General features: G+C 40.3%; 1 protein-coding gene across 6 annotated transcripts in view; it reads right to left on the bottom strand.

Moving 5' to 3' along the window:
- Window positions 1-18535, bottom strand: part of FHIT (fragile histidine triad diadenosine triphosphatase) — a 516963-nt gene that overhangs the window by 26613 nt on the left and 471815 nt on the right. For 5 of the 6 annotated variants that reach the window (XM_084214235.1, XM_084214238.1, XM_084214236.1 and 2 more), the window contains one exon: window positions 7363-7398. The exons of the other annotated variant lie outside the window; for it this stretch is intronic. In XM_084214235.1, the coding sequence (XP_084070361.1) occupies window positions 7363-7398 (36 nt within the window). The remainder of the gene's footprint in view (window positions 1-7362; window positions 7399-18535) is intronic. 6 annotated transcript variants of the gene reach the window in all.

Genomic DNA, 18535 nt, shown 5'->3' on the forward strand with positions numbered 1-18535 from the left:
TAATTTGTAATTGCAATGCTAACAAGAGGATATGGATGGCTGCTAATCCATTTAAACCCAAACTACCACCCCGGTGAAACAGGGCTGGATCTGACCCCACTGGCTGCAGCCAACCCCTGTAGAGGCTGAATTTAGATTCAAGTATCTCTGTTCTTCAAAAGAAACCCCTGTTTGTATATGCCTAAATTTTCACTGCTATCTTGAGTCAGGCCTGAGGTTATCAGGTGATGCTCTAAAGATGAGACACAGCAGCTCCCTGAAGAACCTTCCCCCAGTGTTTTTCCCTGGCTGCATCACTGCAGGGCACTGTGATGGGAAACAAGCGCCTTTTACCCCATCAGCAGCCCCACAGCAAGCAGAGAAGTTGATCAGGTGCCTGCTAAGCATGAAAATATCACATTTCTTGGATCAAAGCTCTAAGCAAACTGTGGCTGCCCACTGACACCAAATACAAGGATCAACTAAGTCAGAAACTCAGAAAGCAATGAAAATCAATGATTTTTGCACTTTTTGTTCTAAAAATTGAAGCTTTCTGTCTATTCTAGAATATGTTAGGATATTCTTAGAAAGTGATATGTACACAGAAAGGGACACAGCAAAACAAAAAAAAAATAGTGAAAAAAAGGTAAACTCTTGAGTAAAAGTCAGACTTGAGACTGGATCTTTTTTCCCCAGGCCTTTCTTCTCTGATGTGGTTTTGCCCAAGTAAAGACAAACTAAAGAGTCTTCAAGATTTGGCCCATACATTTGAAAACAAAATACTAAAGATTAGTTTCTTTTCTTTAGGATTTACTAATCTCTTAAAAATCACAGCATTACATCCCACTGATGGTTTTGGGCAGGCTGAATTAGTTTGGTCTAAGATAGCTTTGACTGAGACATTGGAAACCAGCCTAACACAGCAAGAGCCACATTCTCCTAAGTTTGCAGTGCTGCTCTACCAGTTTGGAAGGGTGCTTTGCAGAAAGGGACAAAGGCAGCAAAGGCAATGTTAACAGAAACATACTTTAAAATAAATGGCACATCAGGAACAGGGAAGGCCTCTGATTTTTCATTCTGCAAGCAAGCAGCTGCCCGAGCACCAGCCCAGAGGTAGTTATGGTTTATCTGCAGCTCCCTGGGGAGCAAAGTGGCTGTTGCTCCAATAACAGTAAGCCCCAGAGACCCTACTGACATTTTCCAGCAGGAAAGCAGGGAACAGTGCTGGCAGCATGCACATGGACACCACTTACAAGTCCTTTGGCTAGAGCACAGAGACCACACTCTCCACAAATCTGCAGCCATCACACAGCTCAGGCTGCTCCATGCACTCTGAACCAGGCTGCTTCCATGGAAGTACCTCAGGGGAACTTTGCAACATCCCATCCTGCTCTCCAGGGCTGTTTACTTACTGTTCCAAATCAGCATTTGATACAGATTAAAAGAATCATAAAGTGTTTAAAGAAATCAAGATCATGCATGTCCTGTGACAGCTTCACTGAGAAGCAGTGATGCTGCACTGAGTGCTAGTTTGTCAACCTTTGCTACTTACACAATTCACAGCCAATTTAATTAAAAATATAACAGATCTGAAAGCTGCTAAAATGTTTGCAATGACTATCAGTCATTTGATAATGGTATGAAAGAGCCATTAGAAGTGAACTGTAAGCAAACTTTTTCAAGATTGAATAACAAGGGCATTACAGTTCCAGCCATTAATGTCATGCTTAAAAAAAATTAGCTGTCCATCTCGCCTTAAAAACGAAGCATTTTTATCTCCCACACATTTACAATCAAAATATGCTTATAAAAGGTACAGTAAATTTCATAGTTATGAGCTGCACATTTTGCATTCTGAGCACTGAAACAGCCTCCACTCACTTCATCGTTTGGTTGATTTAATACAAAAGCTCTTTCCTCCCCTTTTCTGCTTGTTGCTACGATGAATACTCCGTGTTCATTAGTAATCAAATACAATGGCAAATGTAATATTGTTGCACAGATGAACTCTTTTTATTACCAATACTCTCATGTTTAAATTATTTTCTTTAAATAGTTGTCTCTTGTTATTCTAGTTCAGCTTATGAAGTTCAGAAAAACAGCAGCTTGGACAAAGGATGCAAAATTAAATAAGTGAAGAAAAAAACCTCAGAGAATCAACGTATATTGGTTACACCATTAAAACAGCAATGTTTAGACATACTACAAGCCTTGGGGATTGCAAGATAGTCCTGGGATGACCAGGAACAGGATTCTCTGAGCACAAACCATGCTCAACTGCTTTTGTCCCCTGAACACAAATACTGACTGCCCTTACTTTGGGGCATGGATTGGTCCCAGCAATCCTGCTCAGCCCTGCAGGGCCCCCTGTCAGCAGAACGGACTCACGAGATCAAAGTCCAGCATCCACAAGTTGTGCAGCCCTGAGGGTGTTGGAAAACCTCAGAGCTTTCAGAGGTTTGAAGGGGTGGAGACTTTCAGCCCCAGGAATGCACTACTGGGAGGTCAGAACAGCATTAGTGCTGTTATTTGACTGATGAGATTTCTGAAAATCAAATTTTGAATTTAATTCTCACTTGGACAAACAAAGCCACAGGTATTTGTTTTATGAGGTACATTTCTCAAATCTGTCTTCTAACTTGAGGAATTCAGATTACCTGCAAAGAGAGACAAGCAGGTTCAGAATAGCTCAGGTGTTGTGCCAACAGCAAACTCCAGCACAGACGTGCAGATATAAGAGGCAGCCTGCACTCCTGGGAGCCAGGACAGTCAGATCCAGAGCTCCCCTGGTGAAAGCTTCAATTTTCAAAATTGTCAAAAAGAGGAACCAAAGGAAAAGAGAAGAAAGCAATGGCTTCCTTTGATCCCAGAGCTCCAAGAACAGAGATTTTTAACAACACTGCATTAAAAAAATATATATATGTACACACAAAAGCATGTACAAATATACATTTAAATATATTATATATAAACACATATTAGTACATATTATACATATAAAAACCAAAAGTAAACAAACCTTGTCCTTGACCCCCTATTCTTAAAGGTCTCAAGTTCTGTTTTGAAAGTCATTGTATGCATCTTATCACTTAATAATTTTCCTGTTTAAAACTAGCCCAAGTGATTTGCTTTGTTGAAGTACTGCAAAGTTAGAGTATTTATATGTATAGCAGCAGATGCTGCTGTCTCTCTCACAATATAATACAACTTTACAACTTCTACTGCCTTTCATACCAACTGCATTCCCAGATGGACAGCATTAAATACAAGGAAGAAGTGAATTCAGGCAATGCACAGTAGATGTGTGTATTGTGATACAGAGATGTAAAGTGCTGTCAAGACACTGTTTGATGAATAAATTAAGGCACTGAGCAACAAGGCCAATAAAAGAGTGAGGGAAAAAAATATGAAAACAGAGGCATGCACAGATGAGAAAATCTACTTAAGATAAAAAGATAAAAGTTGAAAAGATGAGGAGTTGATGAGGCAGAAAGATATACAGAGACTGCTCCAGATGGTAGAAACAACAGCAAAGGTTCCTACATTAGTGTGGCACGAATATGTACAAAGGAGCATGGCGTGGTTGCAGAGCCTGCAAAAAGACAAGCAAAGGCTGCAGGCATTGCTGAGATGCATCACTGCTTTTGGAAATAAGGAGGGACCCTGAAAATGCTGCAGCTTTTGTTCTCAGCATGGTCAGATTGCTTAAAAGCTCCTGATACTGCGGCCGTGAGAGAGTCCTTGAGCTCCGGGGCTTGAGGAGCCTCTATTTCCCCATTCAGGGAAGGGAACATGCAATTACACAGTCTGCCAGCCACTGATTAACAACTGGCACACACAGAAATCTTGATGAACCACTCAAGGAATTCACATGCAAACCAGGAATCACTTATCTACCACACAAACTCTGTATCAAAAATTGGCCCAAGTGCAGGGCTGAGCTGACCTGACCTCTCAGCAGTACACACTACACACCTATGTCAGATTTGCCTTCTGGGCTCCCTGTATTTTACATACAGTGTAGAGAAGTCAATCCTTACACATACCCTGCTACCTGAGGAGTTTTTAGCACAGACTGAAATGATGCATGAGTATCACCATATTGTTTTATATTCTCAAAAGTCAAACATAACTGCGCTATGCTACACTGTTTTAAAAATATTAATAAACAAACACTAAACAATCTCAAATTTAGCTCTTGGGCCTGAAGCTATGATACACGAGTGGCAAAGTGGCATAGATGTGTTGGCCAGAAATTACTCAGTTCTAACTAAGTGGCAAGAGTGCTACTTGAAATCACCAAGCATACGCATCCATGGATCCCTTTCACTCTCAAGTTGTCAGTGTGAGAACAGTGCTGAAAATAAACATCCCTCCCTTGACCTCCACTAACAAGTCTCCACAACCTTAGGCTTTCAGACTAGCAAGGCCTAGTGCTCACACATAGCTTCCAGAGTGGCATATTCAAGCAGAGAACGACAGCAGTGACACATTTAAGCCTTGTTCTTTTCCATATCCAGCTTTGTTTCCTTGTCCATCATCTGCAGCCTGTGCCAGCCCACTCCCAAGAAGATCCTGGTGTATAACAACAGGATTTAGCTACAGTGCTTGTACATGTAGTCTTGCTCACCTCAGAACACCCAAAGGTAAAAATGCTGTGTTTAACATTCATCAGACAGATTCAACAAAGCTATAAATGAAAAGAAATTGAAGCAACTTTGTGGTCAGGAATAAAGCTAAATTAAGTAGCAAGTGTTTAAAAAATCAAGACCTAAACCACAAGTTCCTACAACATGGAATCAGTCACTTTGGCACATCTGGGCATTCAGTGGCCAGAAATGAGCTTGATTCTTATGCAGAAACCCAGTAAATAACCTACAGGTAATTTAAAAGCCCTCAAGAGGGCACTCAGGAAAAGCCCAAGTCACTTACTGAATTACTGGTGGGACTCTGTACAGTGGCTAAGCATCCATCTCTCTGGTGTCAGCTGTGGAAGGCAGGGATGTAATCTGTCCAGTGTACCCAAACAAAACAGCATGCAAAGAATTGGTAGCAATATAGATTCACTTTTCTGGCTACCTCTTGTTTTATGCTCAGATATGAGGATGATGGGTGATTACAAAGGACTTGCATTACACAAATAATCTATGATGGGCTACTGGCTCATACTCATATGAGCATGACAGTGCAGAATATGAAATGCAATGTGGATGGATTCACTGAAAAGCAACAAATCAAACCTAAATCATCACTCTTCATGTCGAAGATAAGACAGCGCTGTTTTATAAGAAATAGCCCTTGGAAAAAAGGTACATTGTTCATCTATAACCTACCTAACACAGACTTTAAATAAGCTTCAGTTAACTATTAACTCAGACACCATTAATCTGTTTTGCTTTTACTTTTCAAGCAAAATTCTCATTAGTGGACCACTGGATTGACTAATTAATGACACAATACTTTAAAGAGCATGCAAATGTCTTGTGTGTCCAATGCCTGTGCAAGAGAAACACAAATGTCCTCAGGACCAGAAGAATTGTACGTTTTCATAATGAATTTAGGATACTGTCAGTCATGATCCTTTGCTTGGAATACCATGCTGAGATCCAGCTGAGATCCCCAGACTGAGCAGGGGCTTGGGCTGTCAGAGCAGACCAGATCTGAATTCTTTGAAAAGGATTAGGTCCTCCTTGGAGTCATGGGCAGGAGCTCAGTGAAACCCCTGAGGAAACCAGAGCAATCTCTGCCCAAGACTACAGAAAAAACAATTCTGTCAAAAATAGAAGCAAGATGCAAACAACCATGGCTAAAGTTCATGCACAATTTCGTAAAAAGAAATCAGGCACCACTGTAGGTAACCTAGGTGCATTTATTCAATCTGATTGAGCAGAAAGAGCATTATTAAAAGAATTAACACATTCCATCCTGAGATTTATTTGTATGGAACCAACTTGTGGGTGAGATCATGTAAGAATTGATTTTTCTGCCCGACTTAAAAAATAAGGTTACGGAGGGATGAAAAATCATTATCTGAGGTGTCCAGAAAGTCTTAAGCAAAACTATATCATACCTAAAATTCACCCAGTGCATGTATACGTGTTATCAAGGGGTGGTAAAAGTTGCTGTAATGGATAAATTATTAAATACTTTTCCTAAACTTTATTTTTTAAAGTATATCACATATTTTGAAGACACTGGAACTCACATTAATTCATTTACTAACTAGGTTAATAAAAATTGCTGTAGCCAAGAGCTCTATTATAAGTCCATAATGTTATCTTAATGGAGGAAAACTAATAGAGTTCTTTGGAAGTTTTCCATAAAATTAATATTGTAGAATTTCAGTGGATGATTTAAATAGTTTAAAAAGGCATTTTTTATTAACAGACTTAATAATAGAATTAAAACAAATTAAAATCATTACTTTCTCTAAGAGGAAGTATTTACATTCCAAGCATCTTAATGGAATTTATTCTTGAAGGAATGTAGAAACAATGCTCATTATTCAACATTGTGAAGTGGGAATTGGCTACTTGGCATCCAAACATAGAAGATCTGCCAATTTGCAACTACTGTAGCACTTAGTGGGAGCCTCTCTGTCTAAACCACTTTGCATGGCAGCAATCCAGGACCTCGACCTGCATTAGAATCCACCTCCTTGTCAGGAGCCTTTCTTGTTGGAAAGTGTTAAACTCAGTCAGCAACCAAGCAACAAAAAAATAGTAATTAAAAAAAATAATAGAAACCTGAGTAATACACAAGGCAAATAACTGAGGAAGTTATTGTATCAATTATCTGCTCATACCCTGTTTCCCTGGGCTTTTCCCCTCTTACAATTATCCCTTTGGTTTATCTCACGTTATCCCATGTTCCTTATTTCTCTGTCTCCCTGCTTATTGAAGGTCTGTGCACATTTTCAGCTGAATGAGATCTTCCTATTTCAACTGCACTTTCTACCTGCTAATAGGGTTAAAACACACACCAGGCAATGCAGATGAGCTGTGTGAGCCTTAGAGGGTTGCTGAGGTTGAAGGGCAGAATCCACAGTGCTGGAAATGACACACAAAAATCCCACAAATCCAAGCAGAGCACTGGAGGCAAGGTTTTGGCCAAGGGAGGGTGAAGGAAGAGCTGTGCAGCTGGAGGAAGCCCAGGGTCAGGGGCAAAGCTGATCTGGTCACCATCCTTAACTCCTGGTGGTGAGCAGAAAGCATTAATTATGACACAGCTAATGTGGCCTAAAGCAGCCATGCTGCCTGTGCCTGGAACCAAAATCCACAGAACAACAGAAAAATTTTGTTTGAACTCATGCAGGCATTTCTCAGGGAGTTCATGGAGAAAAGGGAAGCCCTGACCTGACAGAGGGTACTGCAGCAAGTTTACCTTCCTACTGAACTCAGCAGATTTCCAGTTCTGTTCCTAAATGAACAAACACATGAATTTCTGATGAAGTCACTGCATTTAATATCCAAGTACTGTGCAAAGGCAATTGATACTAAAGCTTTTGGAGTTCTATTCACCTATGGACATTCTCACTGGCCTTGGGTTAGAAGAGTCCATTTTTCTGACATGCCAGATTTGATTATAAAAGGCATCATCAGCACCAGTTTTGGACAGCAGGGTAACACATGCACATGCCTTCCAAAGTGATTAAAAATTCATGTCCCACCCACACCTTCCTCACCTTCTCATCAGTCAGGGGTGAGGGGAAGGTGACCGTGAGAGCGCAGCAAGCGCTGCCTGCAGGAGAGCCAGCACAGCCCCCAGGCTGGGCACCTTCAGTGGGAATTTTTAACAAGAGCACATCTCCTTTGAGCCCGTGGTGTCAGCTGAACACTACTGACTGCCATGAAAACAGGGCATTGTGCAGAAGTTATTTGTCACTGTGTAATCAGCAGAGATAACCAGACTTTGCTTCTCGTTATGGATGTTAGGCTGGAACAGACAGGGGTAGGAGGTGTAATATTGCATTGTAATTGCTCCTAACACTGGAACAGTCTCCCCCCACCCCGAAATAACTTGCCAGAGAGTTAAAGCCCTTCCACAGAAATTGGCAGCATTGTGACATTCAGAGAACAGGCCAGAACACTGAAGCTATTTCAACCATTACCTTACCAGACACATTAAAGGACCAGATCCAAAGGCCATAAAAGTTCCAGGAAACTTTGTGTAGTCTATAATGAGGTTTGTATCAGGCTCCAGGTCCCAATCAGCCTTCCCTAGTTTTGGTATTCATGTTTGCTAAAATTACAAAATGTCCTTTCATTCCAGAGAATCTTATCAGAAAATTGATCTCTTTATATATAAAGTCTTCAGCCAAGGTAAAGTCCTTTCAGGAGTTTTATGGTTTCCTATCATTCTTTTCAAAACCCTCTGGAAACTGGAAAATATGCTGATACTGTTTCCATGTTAAAAAGAATGGTTAAATAAAATAGAAATATAGTTCTCAAGTGTTTGCAAATATCCAGCCTTTTATTATCTCTTTGGCAAAAATGGCAAAGGTTAACAGAAAACAGGTAAAAAAATAATAATCAGAATTAATTCAGAATTACACAATTATTTACAGAAGTACCTATCTGAAGATTATCTCATTACCTAACTTATAAGGCCTACAACTGTGCTCTATGTATTTCAATTAAATTATCTAATGCAAATGTTATATATGAACATCTCAGCAAGACACTGTATTGTATCAACACAGTGTATTCTGTGTAAAAGCAGATTTCCAGTCCTGGGATTATAAACGTGTCAGATAATAATTTTATTGCTTTGCAGGTAGCAGAACCCCCAGTGTTCTTGTTCCCAAATGGTGATTGAGTGATAGCTTTTAATATTGTCTAATGATCACAAACATGTGGAGTCTTGTGTTAACATCTGGTTTATGGGTAAAGTCGCACACAAAACTACTCACAAAACAAATAACCCCCTGCCCTCCAAAAGGTAGAATTAATAGAACAAGAACATGTTCTTTTATTACTGAAGAAGAAGTAGCAGGGCATGCTGCAAACATTTATAGGTATGGTTTATGTAGTGCAACTAACTGAACAAATCACTTTGTTCAAAAAATTCTTAGAAGTCACAAGCTCTAAGGAGGGGAAAACATTTTGTCAGGAACATTGGAGGAAGAAATAACCCCAGAACCAAATCTCATAATTCTGAGCATGGCAAAGCTTTCTCTGCAGACAAGCAGAGCTTTGCCTAAGGGCAGCTTTAGCCAGGAACTTGTGATGTCCAGGCAAGTTCAAGAACTTTTGAAGGTAAAAATAAAAACCCCATGTCAGTTGTTCCATCCTTATTTTTTTATCAGTGAGCATCACATAACAAATAAAGCCTCAAGGACTATTAGAAATCACCCTACTTGGTCACAGCTACTACAATTTTAGTTGTAGATTTTCTACTAAAGTGTATTAAACAGGCTCCACCATGGACTTCCCAGTCTTATCACATTTATTTCAGTATCTCAGATACTGCACTACCATACATTTTTCACTTCCATGGTTTACTCTGTTCAAGCCCAATTCTTTTGTCTGGGTGGACCTTTTCCTAGGTAGCCTGATCTTTCCAGATGTGAGTTCACAGCCCAGAGCCCCATCATGGTATGGCTACACTTTGCCTCCAAGGCCTCTGCCCAGGGCTAGGAGTGCATGTGAACGAACTCCTCACAGCTCCTTTCACAAACCTTAGGCCAACTTGTACCTCTTGCTGGGCTCTCCTGGAGGGGACATGAAATATCTCAGCCCTGGGGGAGCAGAAGATGCTGCACTGGAGAGGTGCAGAGGATGCAGAGGAATTTGCTATGATTGTTTAAGGATTTTGTGGCCATTTTGCAGGCATTTCTAGGGAACCATCTTGTGTTCGGAAGGCTTGGGAAATCCAGCCTGCAAATCTACTCTTAGTGCTGAGATGCAGAGAATGAAATCCCCTGAGCAGAGAGTGTACACAAGGGCTGTTCATCACACACCTTCCCTTGCATCAGAGGTCTCACCTCAGTACCTCACACCTGGCCCACAGCTGCATTGCAAGGATCCACCAAAGTCAGTTAAAGCACCAGTGCAGACTTGGCTACACTCTGCAGGAAGGTACAGGTTCTCCCAGTCCTCAAAGCATCTCTTTCAGACAAGTTTCAGAGGGAAAAAAAAAAAAAACAAACCCAAAACCAACAGTGTGAAGAATGCTCTGGGTAACACAGAGAGCGATTTCAGCATCACTGAAGCTGTCCCCACCCAGCCCGTTATTACCTGGAACAGCAGGGCACAGCTGCTCTCCCACCCCAGCAGAAAACACTCCTTTCTGTGCACTGTGTTCTGTGGAGGGTGGCTTTTTCCAAATCCAAAAATTCCACAGCTGAGACTTGGATGAGACTCAGAATCTCTGTCCTCTAGACCCTAACATATGCACACATTCCCTTTCACGCTCTCACCCCTACAATTAATTGAAGAGTCATATATTTTAACAAACCGGTTAATTGAACATAGCTAAGTTGCAAAATTTAAGAAATTTGCCACATTTACATACATAGTAATGAGATCAATTACTTTCAGCTCATGTAGACATATTGAGAACTAATGAGGTACTTAAAACGTGTATGGAGAAAGTCTACTTTCTATTTCCATGCTGTAACTTAGAGCTTGTTAGGGATTTAGCTCTTTATCAGTTTGAGCTATGGCACTTACACTGATAGAAGGCCTGTTAGCTGTGGCTCCCCACTGCATTAAAAAGTCCTTTAATGCAGTTTTGTAGCGGCATACATCTCATTACAGTGCAAAAATGGGCAAACACTGAAGACCACGTTGCTGGAAAATACTTTGTCTGAGAACACAGCAAGCAGAAAGCTTATCCTTTGAAGGATAACATCCACCTCACTCATAATTTAGATAAGTAATTCAGAGACCTTTATAATAAGAAATCCTTTATCATCATTTAAATCTATTGAAAAAGACCCACGAAGGTAAAGTGCCAGATTCTGGAACTGTTATCTTTATGGGTCACTTACAACAACAAAACACTCTTTCTCCCAACACAAAACACAGTGGTAATTTATTTCTTCAAAGAGATTGCACTGAGAGAACACCTACAGCACAGTACACTTCATACACTGAGCTCTGGGTTATTACATAGGAAGCCAATTTTCAGGCAGTGGTTTCAACATCTGAGCACAGCCCTGGATACAGCTCCAGGCACATCCGAGGTTTCTCATTAAGTTGGACATGCAATGAAAATGTTGGAAGTTGTTTAAGGGTGAGGAGAAAATGGACACCAATATTATAAAGGTACAAGAAAAAACAGAAGCAAGCAGAGGAACCTCTGACTCTGGCATGGAGACTTACAGGGGAAGTCAGCCCAGGAGAGTCTCAGCAGGTCCCCGTGGCTGCACAAGTGTGCTGGCCAACCTACAGCAAAGCTTTAAATCTTGCCACCTAGCAGAGAGAACCAGCTGCTTTTAAACCATAGTTCTGACCATTTTTTCTGCCTATCAAACCCTCTAGATATTTTATTTCCCTGTCCCAGATATCAAATGACACCCAATGTATGCAATTGCCCTCAGCCATTAGGCTGAGGTCAGTACAATGCCTCTCCCCAGGGGACAGGGGCTCCTTATCCACAGGGGGAATACTACTGCACAAATATCTCAGCCTGGCTCCTGGGGTCACTCAGGTTATTAGAGACACCTCTGCAGCAGGACTGTGAGCTTCAGGTTTCCAAGAGATGCACGGAACAGCTTTTTACAGCTTTACAAATCAGAAGGCTCCCTTCCCCCCTTTCAGTTAAAAAGTATCAACAACTTAATTTTACTCCTGAATTTGTTCTCATTTGAAATGCCCATTTACAATGTGACAACTACCGCCAGGACAGCACCCTTCAAATGCCAGCTGAATCCTGGGTGTGAGGCTGAGGACAGGAGCCACAGGGATCACCTGCACTTTGAGCAGAGATTTGCAGATCCAACCTTCAGCTGCTGAGGGAAGGAGAGAAACCACTTATCCAGCCATGGCTGAGTGAAACAACGCCTCAGGAGCAGGAGAGCGGCAGCAAAACCAAAAGCTGCCAAAAAAGATGGTAATCAGCTGTCTCAGGATGCAGTTGTGATCCATGGGGTCACCTGCCTGCAGCACAAACTCCATCACCCAGCCTGGGTGAAAAGGTGACCCTCTGGGACCAGTTCTGCTGCTGAGAGGCAGAAAGCAGCTTCTCCCCTGCCTCATTCCAGCTCTGGATGTGTCTGGGGCTGGTGCTCCCCAGCTGTGCCACAGCTGCCCCTGGCTTTCAGCACTCACCTCTGCCCCTACCAGGCGAAATCAGCTCTGGGATTTTGTGGGCTGAGAGCTGGGCAAAAGGCCTGCCCCCCAGTTCACAGTGAGAACTGGGAGCAGGTATGGGGGGCCACCAACTCCTGCTCCCCACAGGGGATGAGAACCTGCAGAGTGGAGGAGGAGACAGCCATGGGCTATCCCTGGTTGTGGATTTCCTTCCACTCAGAATTCGTGTGCTCATGTGCAGTATGTTCAGCCTGAATATACTGCTTTCTGTGCCACTCATCATACATTTGCTTGTCATTACACTGCCTATAAGTAAATACAGAGAAATAAATAAGAATACTTAGCACTTTAAGCCCATTAAAGCATTGGCAAAGTTTCACATGAGATGGTCTTTAAAGCTTGATGTATGGCAATAAAATTAGTTCAGAAAGAGACAACTGCATAAAAACAATGTATGTCTCCACATAAAACTCTGAAAAATATTTTGACTGGCACAGATTTTAAGGTAGGCTTATTTATTGGAGCTGTGCTTCAGTAATTTAGAAAATACAGAATGGGAACAAGAGGAGCATGGGATGCTCGCAGAGGGGCAGTTCCAATGAGCACTCACTGCAGCTGAGGAGTCTGAAATCACACCAGGAGTCTGAAATCACACTTTGATTTTAAAATAGCAAAGATTTGTACCCAGTGCTGGGCAATGACCACACTTTACAAAAAATGAAGAGCTAATGAAGTAAAATTAAAAATAAGTGGAGTGGTGGATTGAAAATATTATCTAAAAATATAATATGAAAGGAATATCTGATAACTAAAGAGTAATTATGCTTTACAAAATCTGGGAGCATCACGTTTGAATTAAAACTAATACTTTTTTTTTTTAAATTGTGCTTCTGGACTACATGTGTCAGAAGAAGCCCCATCAAATCTGTGTCTTTGATCCAGTTACCAGTAATAGAAAACATTTTCCCAGAGAGATACAAAAGAAAAACAGATTCATGAAAGCCTCTACTTCTTATTTATAGCTTTATGCAATTTTTATCTCATATCCTTCTTCCTGTCCTTTAATTGAAAAGCAAAATTTATACCTAAGAGCAACAGTGCAATGAGAGATGGTGCCTGCAGATTGGATTTGAGTCTCTAAAGTGAACAGAGTCACATGAATGATGCAGTGTTCTAGTTTTGCTGTGCTCTTTGCTATCTGTTAATGATATCGTGAGACAAAGACACAGGACCAGCAGCAGTAGGCTTAGGTAGCTCTTTCTTAGCCTGTTTTAAAGTGAGGACTCTGGTGGACTCAATTCACACGGGCCAAGGAAAAATAGGGCATCCTACTCTTTGGAAAATGTAAAATGTGACAGAAAATTCCTATTTTTAAACAAATATTAAAGGTTTATTGCTTTTTACAGGAACTTGGGCTTAAGAAAATAGATTGCTTTGCCTTTTCATATCAGATAAAAAGTTTCAAATAGTCAATGACAATTTGTACTGGTTTTCCACTTATGCCTGGACTACCACCGAGCCTGTCTTGCATGAGCAAGGTCCTATTCATGTATTCTCTTAGTTGTCATACAATGAATTCTCATTACCAGTTGAAGCCTGTGCAGCCACATTAAAGTCCATTTATGTTCTGATATGTACATAGGCATTAATTCAGATTATATCCCTCTAATTGCACAAATTAATTGCTCTCTGATGAATTTTACAACACCTCATTTCTAAGGGTTTCTCCTGAAAGTGGAGTGAAAAGGTCAACAACATGATCAAACACTACTCTGTTCAACATGCTTTGAAGATTATAATTATATCCAATTAGAAGTTTTTGCAATTATCACATACTGTAAGTTTTACATTCTTAGAACTAATAAGATCCTTTTGTATTTATTTACCCTGCCAAATATGTGTGCACACACCACCCAATTACAATTTTTGATGGATTGTTTCAGCTCAGTGGGGACAATAGGATGTCACAATTATTTGCTATTTTTCTCAGCCAAACATGATCTTCTGCCTGGAAGGTTACCCCCAATGTCTGCAGCCTGACCAGTACTCTTTGGGACAGAAGAATACAAATGAGCTGATATTTAATGTCACAAGCATTAGTAGTACTTTATGGCTGTGTGCAATTTTTTCATGGAAACATGCTAATGTAAGGAGAAACTCCCCAGTTATTGGGCTCTCCATGGTGACCACTATACACAGCCTCTAAGCAAAGGAGAGGCACGAAACCAATGCATTTCCCAGTCTGCCAGAAGGCACATTTTTGTCATTCAGAAGGGTACAGATAACAGATTAGTATTCCAGGTACTAGTTGATTTTCAGCTCTTCTCGGAAAGCTATGTATGCACTTGTACCCCAGAGAGCAATATAAGAGCAAGACTGTCAAACTTCATCTTTGCTGCAGACTAATTATAAAACCTAGGAGCCTAGTTTGCAAAACTGGGCTTCCTTTGCTGTCTCTACATGCTATTTTATGTAACTTAACAGTATGGGGTTGTTTTATTATGGTAACAGATATGCTCAGTCTCTGGGTCTCTTCAAAACAGCAAAAATCACCAGTGCCAGCAGCAACATCAGGAGGAAAAACTGGCAAAGTGCTCAGCTTTCCTCAAATTAATTACCTGCTGAAATCACAACAACAATTAGTTTGTTGATTTGAATTTTACCCGCAATACAAACATAGAAAGAAGAAAAGATTACAAAAGCAAAAAGCAGTAATGGTGAAATGGAGGTTTGGTTGTCATCTCTTGAGACAGGATCTCCTTCTACCGCTCCAACACAAACATACATGGCTGTGATTGAAAGCCCATTGCTCTCAGGAAGATTTGATTACTTTCCAAACACAAGAAGGAAGCATCATTCCTCAAAAACCTGTCTTCCACAGTATACCTGGGGCTTTCACATCACCATTAATTTAGGGTAGCAACTCTCAACACTGCCTGTCCCACGGCAGCTTCATATCCAACTTCATTTACAGAATGGCTTGTCTCTGATGGCTGAGGCTGCCCCAAACCTCCCAAAGAGCTAATGGCTAATTTAATGAACAGATTTTAATATTCCTGAGCTGCCACCACATCAGCCTGTTTGCTGGACTGGATTCACCCATTTCCTACAGAGCCATTTCTATATCTCCTTGTACATACTCAGGCACACTCTGTGCCAGTTTGCTCACTGTCTTGGTTGTAATATCTCTTTGAAACACAAAGACATAATTATAAATATCAATAACAATAAAAAGCCTTTTATCTCTCTAGGCAAATTTTCTTTGAACCTAGATACATTTAGCATGTATGTGGGTTCCATATTTCAGCTTGAAGAATTACAAATGTATTTACTGAGTGTTGGCAAAACTCTTCACGTTGGTTTATATTCCTAACATGCACACCCAACAGAATGAAATCTCCTTTTGTGGAATCTATCTTCCTATCTTCCTCACCAGCAAGGGAAATATGAGTCATGTCTCTCATCAGAATTGTTTCATTAAATCCTTCCTTTTTCTCCCAGAAAATTCAGGAAAGATGAAATTTTATCCATTGCTCGGCTTCAACCAACTGTGACAAAACTTCTCATTGAACTTGATATTTGAGAACTTCACAAGTTGGCTAATTACTAAGAGAACCTATAAGTCAGGCAGGTTAAGAGAAGTCGAACAGTGAATAGCAAGAAGAGCAACAGATCCAACAGTATGTAAATTAGGAATTGTATTTAAGCCAACATATTACATTATGCATGAAAAGGTGAGTAATAGCAAATAGTTTGAGACATCTGTCTACAATTAATGAATCCTAAATAGCTTTATTAATGTAGGTCAAATTCCTTCTTCTTGTGGGAATTTGACATTTACTAATATGCCTCTCTGAATTATTCAAAGATGTATTTCATATATAGACAAAATTGTATTGAGTATGCTCTTCACAAAGGCTGCATTATATTTGTATTAAAAACCTATAGGGACTACTTAATTTCTAATCCAGTAATCACTAAATAAATAATATTTAAATCATACTCTAATATATCTAAATCCAAATGTTATACAGAAGTCTGCAAAATATTGTTTTATTTGTAGCCCGTAGCAGAATGTCATCACCCATCACAGAGCAGGTATTAAGATTCTGATTTTTGTTCTTGTAAAACATAAACCTAGTATCAATTCCCATTGTGAAGAAAAACTGTGATTAGTAATTAAATTACAGTGCACTAAATTTACTTAACTTAAGTTCACCAGCTGGGAAAATTCTATGCCTCTGGGCTTAACAATAACTCCTAATCTTGCTGCTGCCTGTACCTAATTTTTTAACTTGTATTATAATTTTCTTTATTGGAATTTCATTAAAAATGGTAATGTCATTACTCCTGTTAATGTTCAAAACCAACACCATAATCCTGAATTTTAATTAGTAATTATAATTAATCATTATTCATTAATGAAATGTTTAGTTGCTAATTGTCTTTGAGCACCCCAGTCCCTAGGCTTATATGCATTTCACAGTTTCTGTTTAAGTGGAAGCATCAACCTGACTCAAGTTTAACACTTTTGTGTGGTGCAGTACTTCTGGTTTTTCATCCCCTCCTTACAGGGTTCAAATGTAGGTTTGAACTCAGGTTCAGAGTCCTGATTGGTGTTCCATTAGGGAGAACGGTCTGACCGCAAATCCCTCCAGCCCAGGACCTGTCTCCATGAGAGAGTGGAACTGGGTCCCAAGAAAAGCATAAAAGAGCAGGCTGAGCATATGTTGGCACTTCCCCAAACTCTCCTCCTACCCTGAATTTCCTGCATCAGGCTTTTCTAAGTTGCTCACAAAAGCCTAGAAATGGTTAATAGTTATTGCATGTAGAGACATGAATATAATGCGTTAGACATGGTCCTAAATGCAACAAAAGAAAGCCTTAGAGATGATGGTGATAATTATTTTTTGAAGCTTTGGGGCTGTATAACAACTGGCTCCCTGATGAACAGATATATCACTGCTAACACTAATATATTAACCTTTAATTTATAAATGGAACTCTGTATGGAGTGTAGCCAGTTTGATCTGCAAAATCTTACAAGGAATGACTGATATTCTGTGTCACCACTTCCTGAGTTAAGGTTCACAGATTACTGACAGCCTGTGCAGCCCTTGCTGGAAACCTGATCTGGCCCATAGAGACATTAGACCCTTTGGGTATTTTAAATTTAGTGCTCCTTGATGAGTCTGCATGCTATCCCTAAGAAATTATGGGCACTGACAAATGGATGCTGGCCCAAAAGGCTGGAAAGCCAGAGTTGTGGGTTTATGCTGGCACTGAAGAGTATGCTAAGCCAACATTCAACTCACTGGAAAGTCAAAATCAGAATTAATCTGAAGTTTTGGTGAAAATCTGATACTTTTACTTCTGCACAGATCTTATTCCAGGACAGAAATAAATACATTTTTAAACACATATATTTTAAATCAATAAAATAGTATTCTCTTAAATTGAACAAGTTAAATATCTGCTTGTCTTGTGAATCCACACAGACACACACAGGGCATTCTTGGTGGGGGCATATTTCTGTAATTTATGTTTTGCTTATTTTACACTAACCGTTCTTCTTCATTGTCTGTTACAATGAAGTACAAATGACAGTTTCTCCTTTTCAGAACATGATTTTAGATGTTTGATGGCTACCCATGAGAGGGTCATCAAAAGTGTCTAGAAATAAGGAGGGATTTACATATAAAAAAAGTGCTGCATTTGGAAAGAGACACATAGGGCTCAGGGAGGCACCCCGCTCAGCTGGGCTTCAATTCCACAGGCACAAGTTGGAGTCGGAATATTTGTCTTAGGGATGAAGGTTTAGAACAGAAATCTCAGCCCCAATGCACTCAGGGACAAGAACTTTATGAAGTACAGTAACAAAAACTAGACTTCCTACTGGTTCACCATCTGGACATTATCTAATTATTAATTAGGAGGTAGAGGACACGAAGGAAGCTCGCTGTCTGCAAGGTGTGGTCTCTCCCCATGAATATCTGACAACACTTCTAAACCCATGATGTTAGCAGACAAGGGCATCTACTTGAGATTTACACCACATTTTCTTGGCTGCACAGAAAATAAACCTGCAGGAAGCCAAGAGCTGTTTCTGTGCTCTGGTGGCTGAAGGGTGACAGAAGAACATCTCTACTTGCTGCACCTCTAACAGCAACTGGGAAGCTGTGCTCTGTATAATGTTATGTCACTAATGTAGTACTTGATTCGGTGAGAGAAATTCTTAAAAGATAATTTTGAGGCAGATGGGGGATCAATAGTTTCCTGTACAGTCTGTACTCTCTATA

This window comes from Fringilla coelebs, assembly GCF_963513975.1.
Source record: "Fringilla coelebs genome assembly, chromosome: 13".
In the NCBI taxonomy this organism is placed as follows: Eukaryota; Metazoa; Chordata; class Aves; order Passeriformes; family Fringillidae; genus Fringilla; species Fringilla coelebs.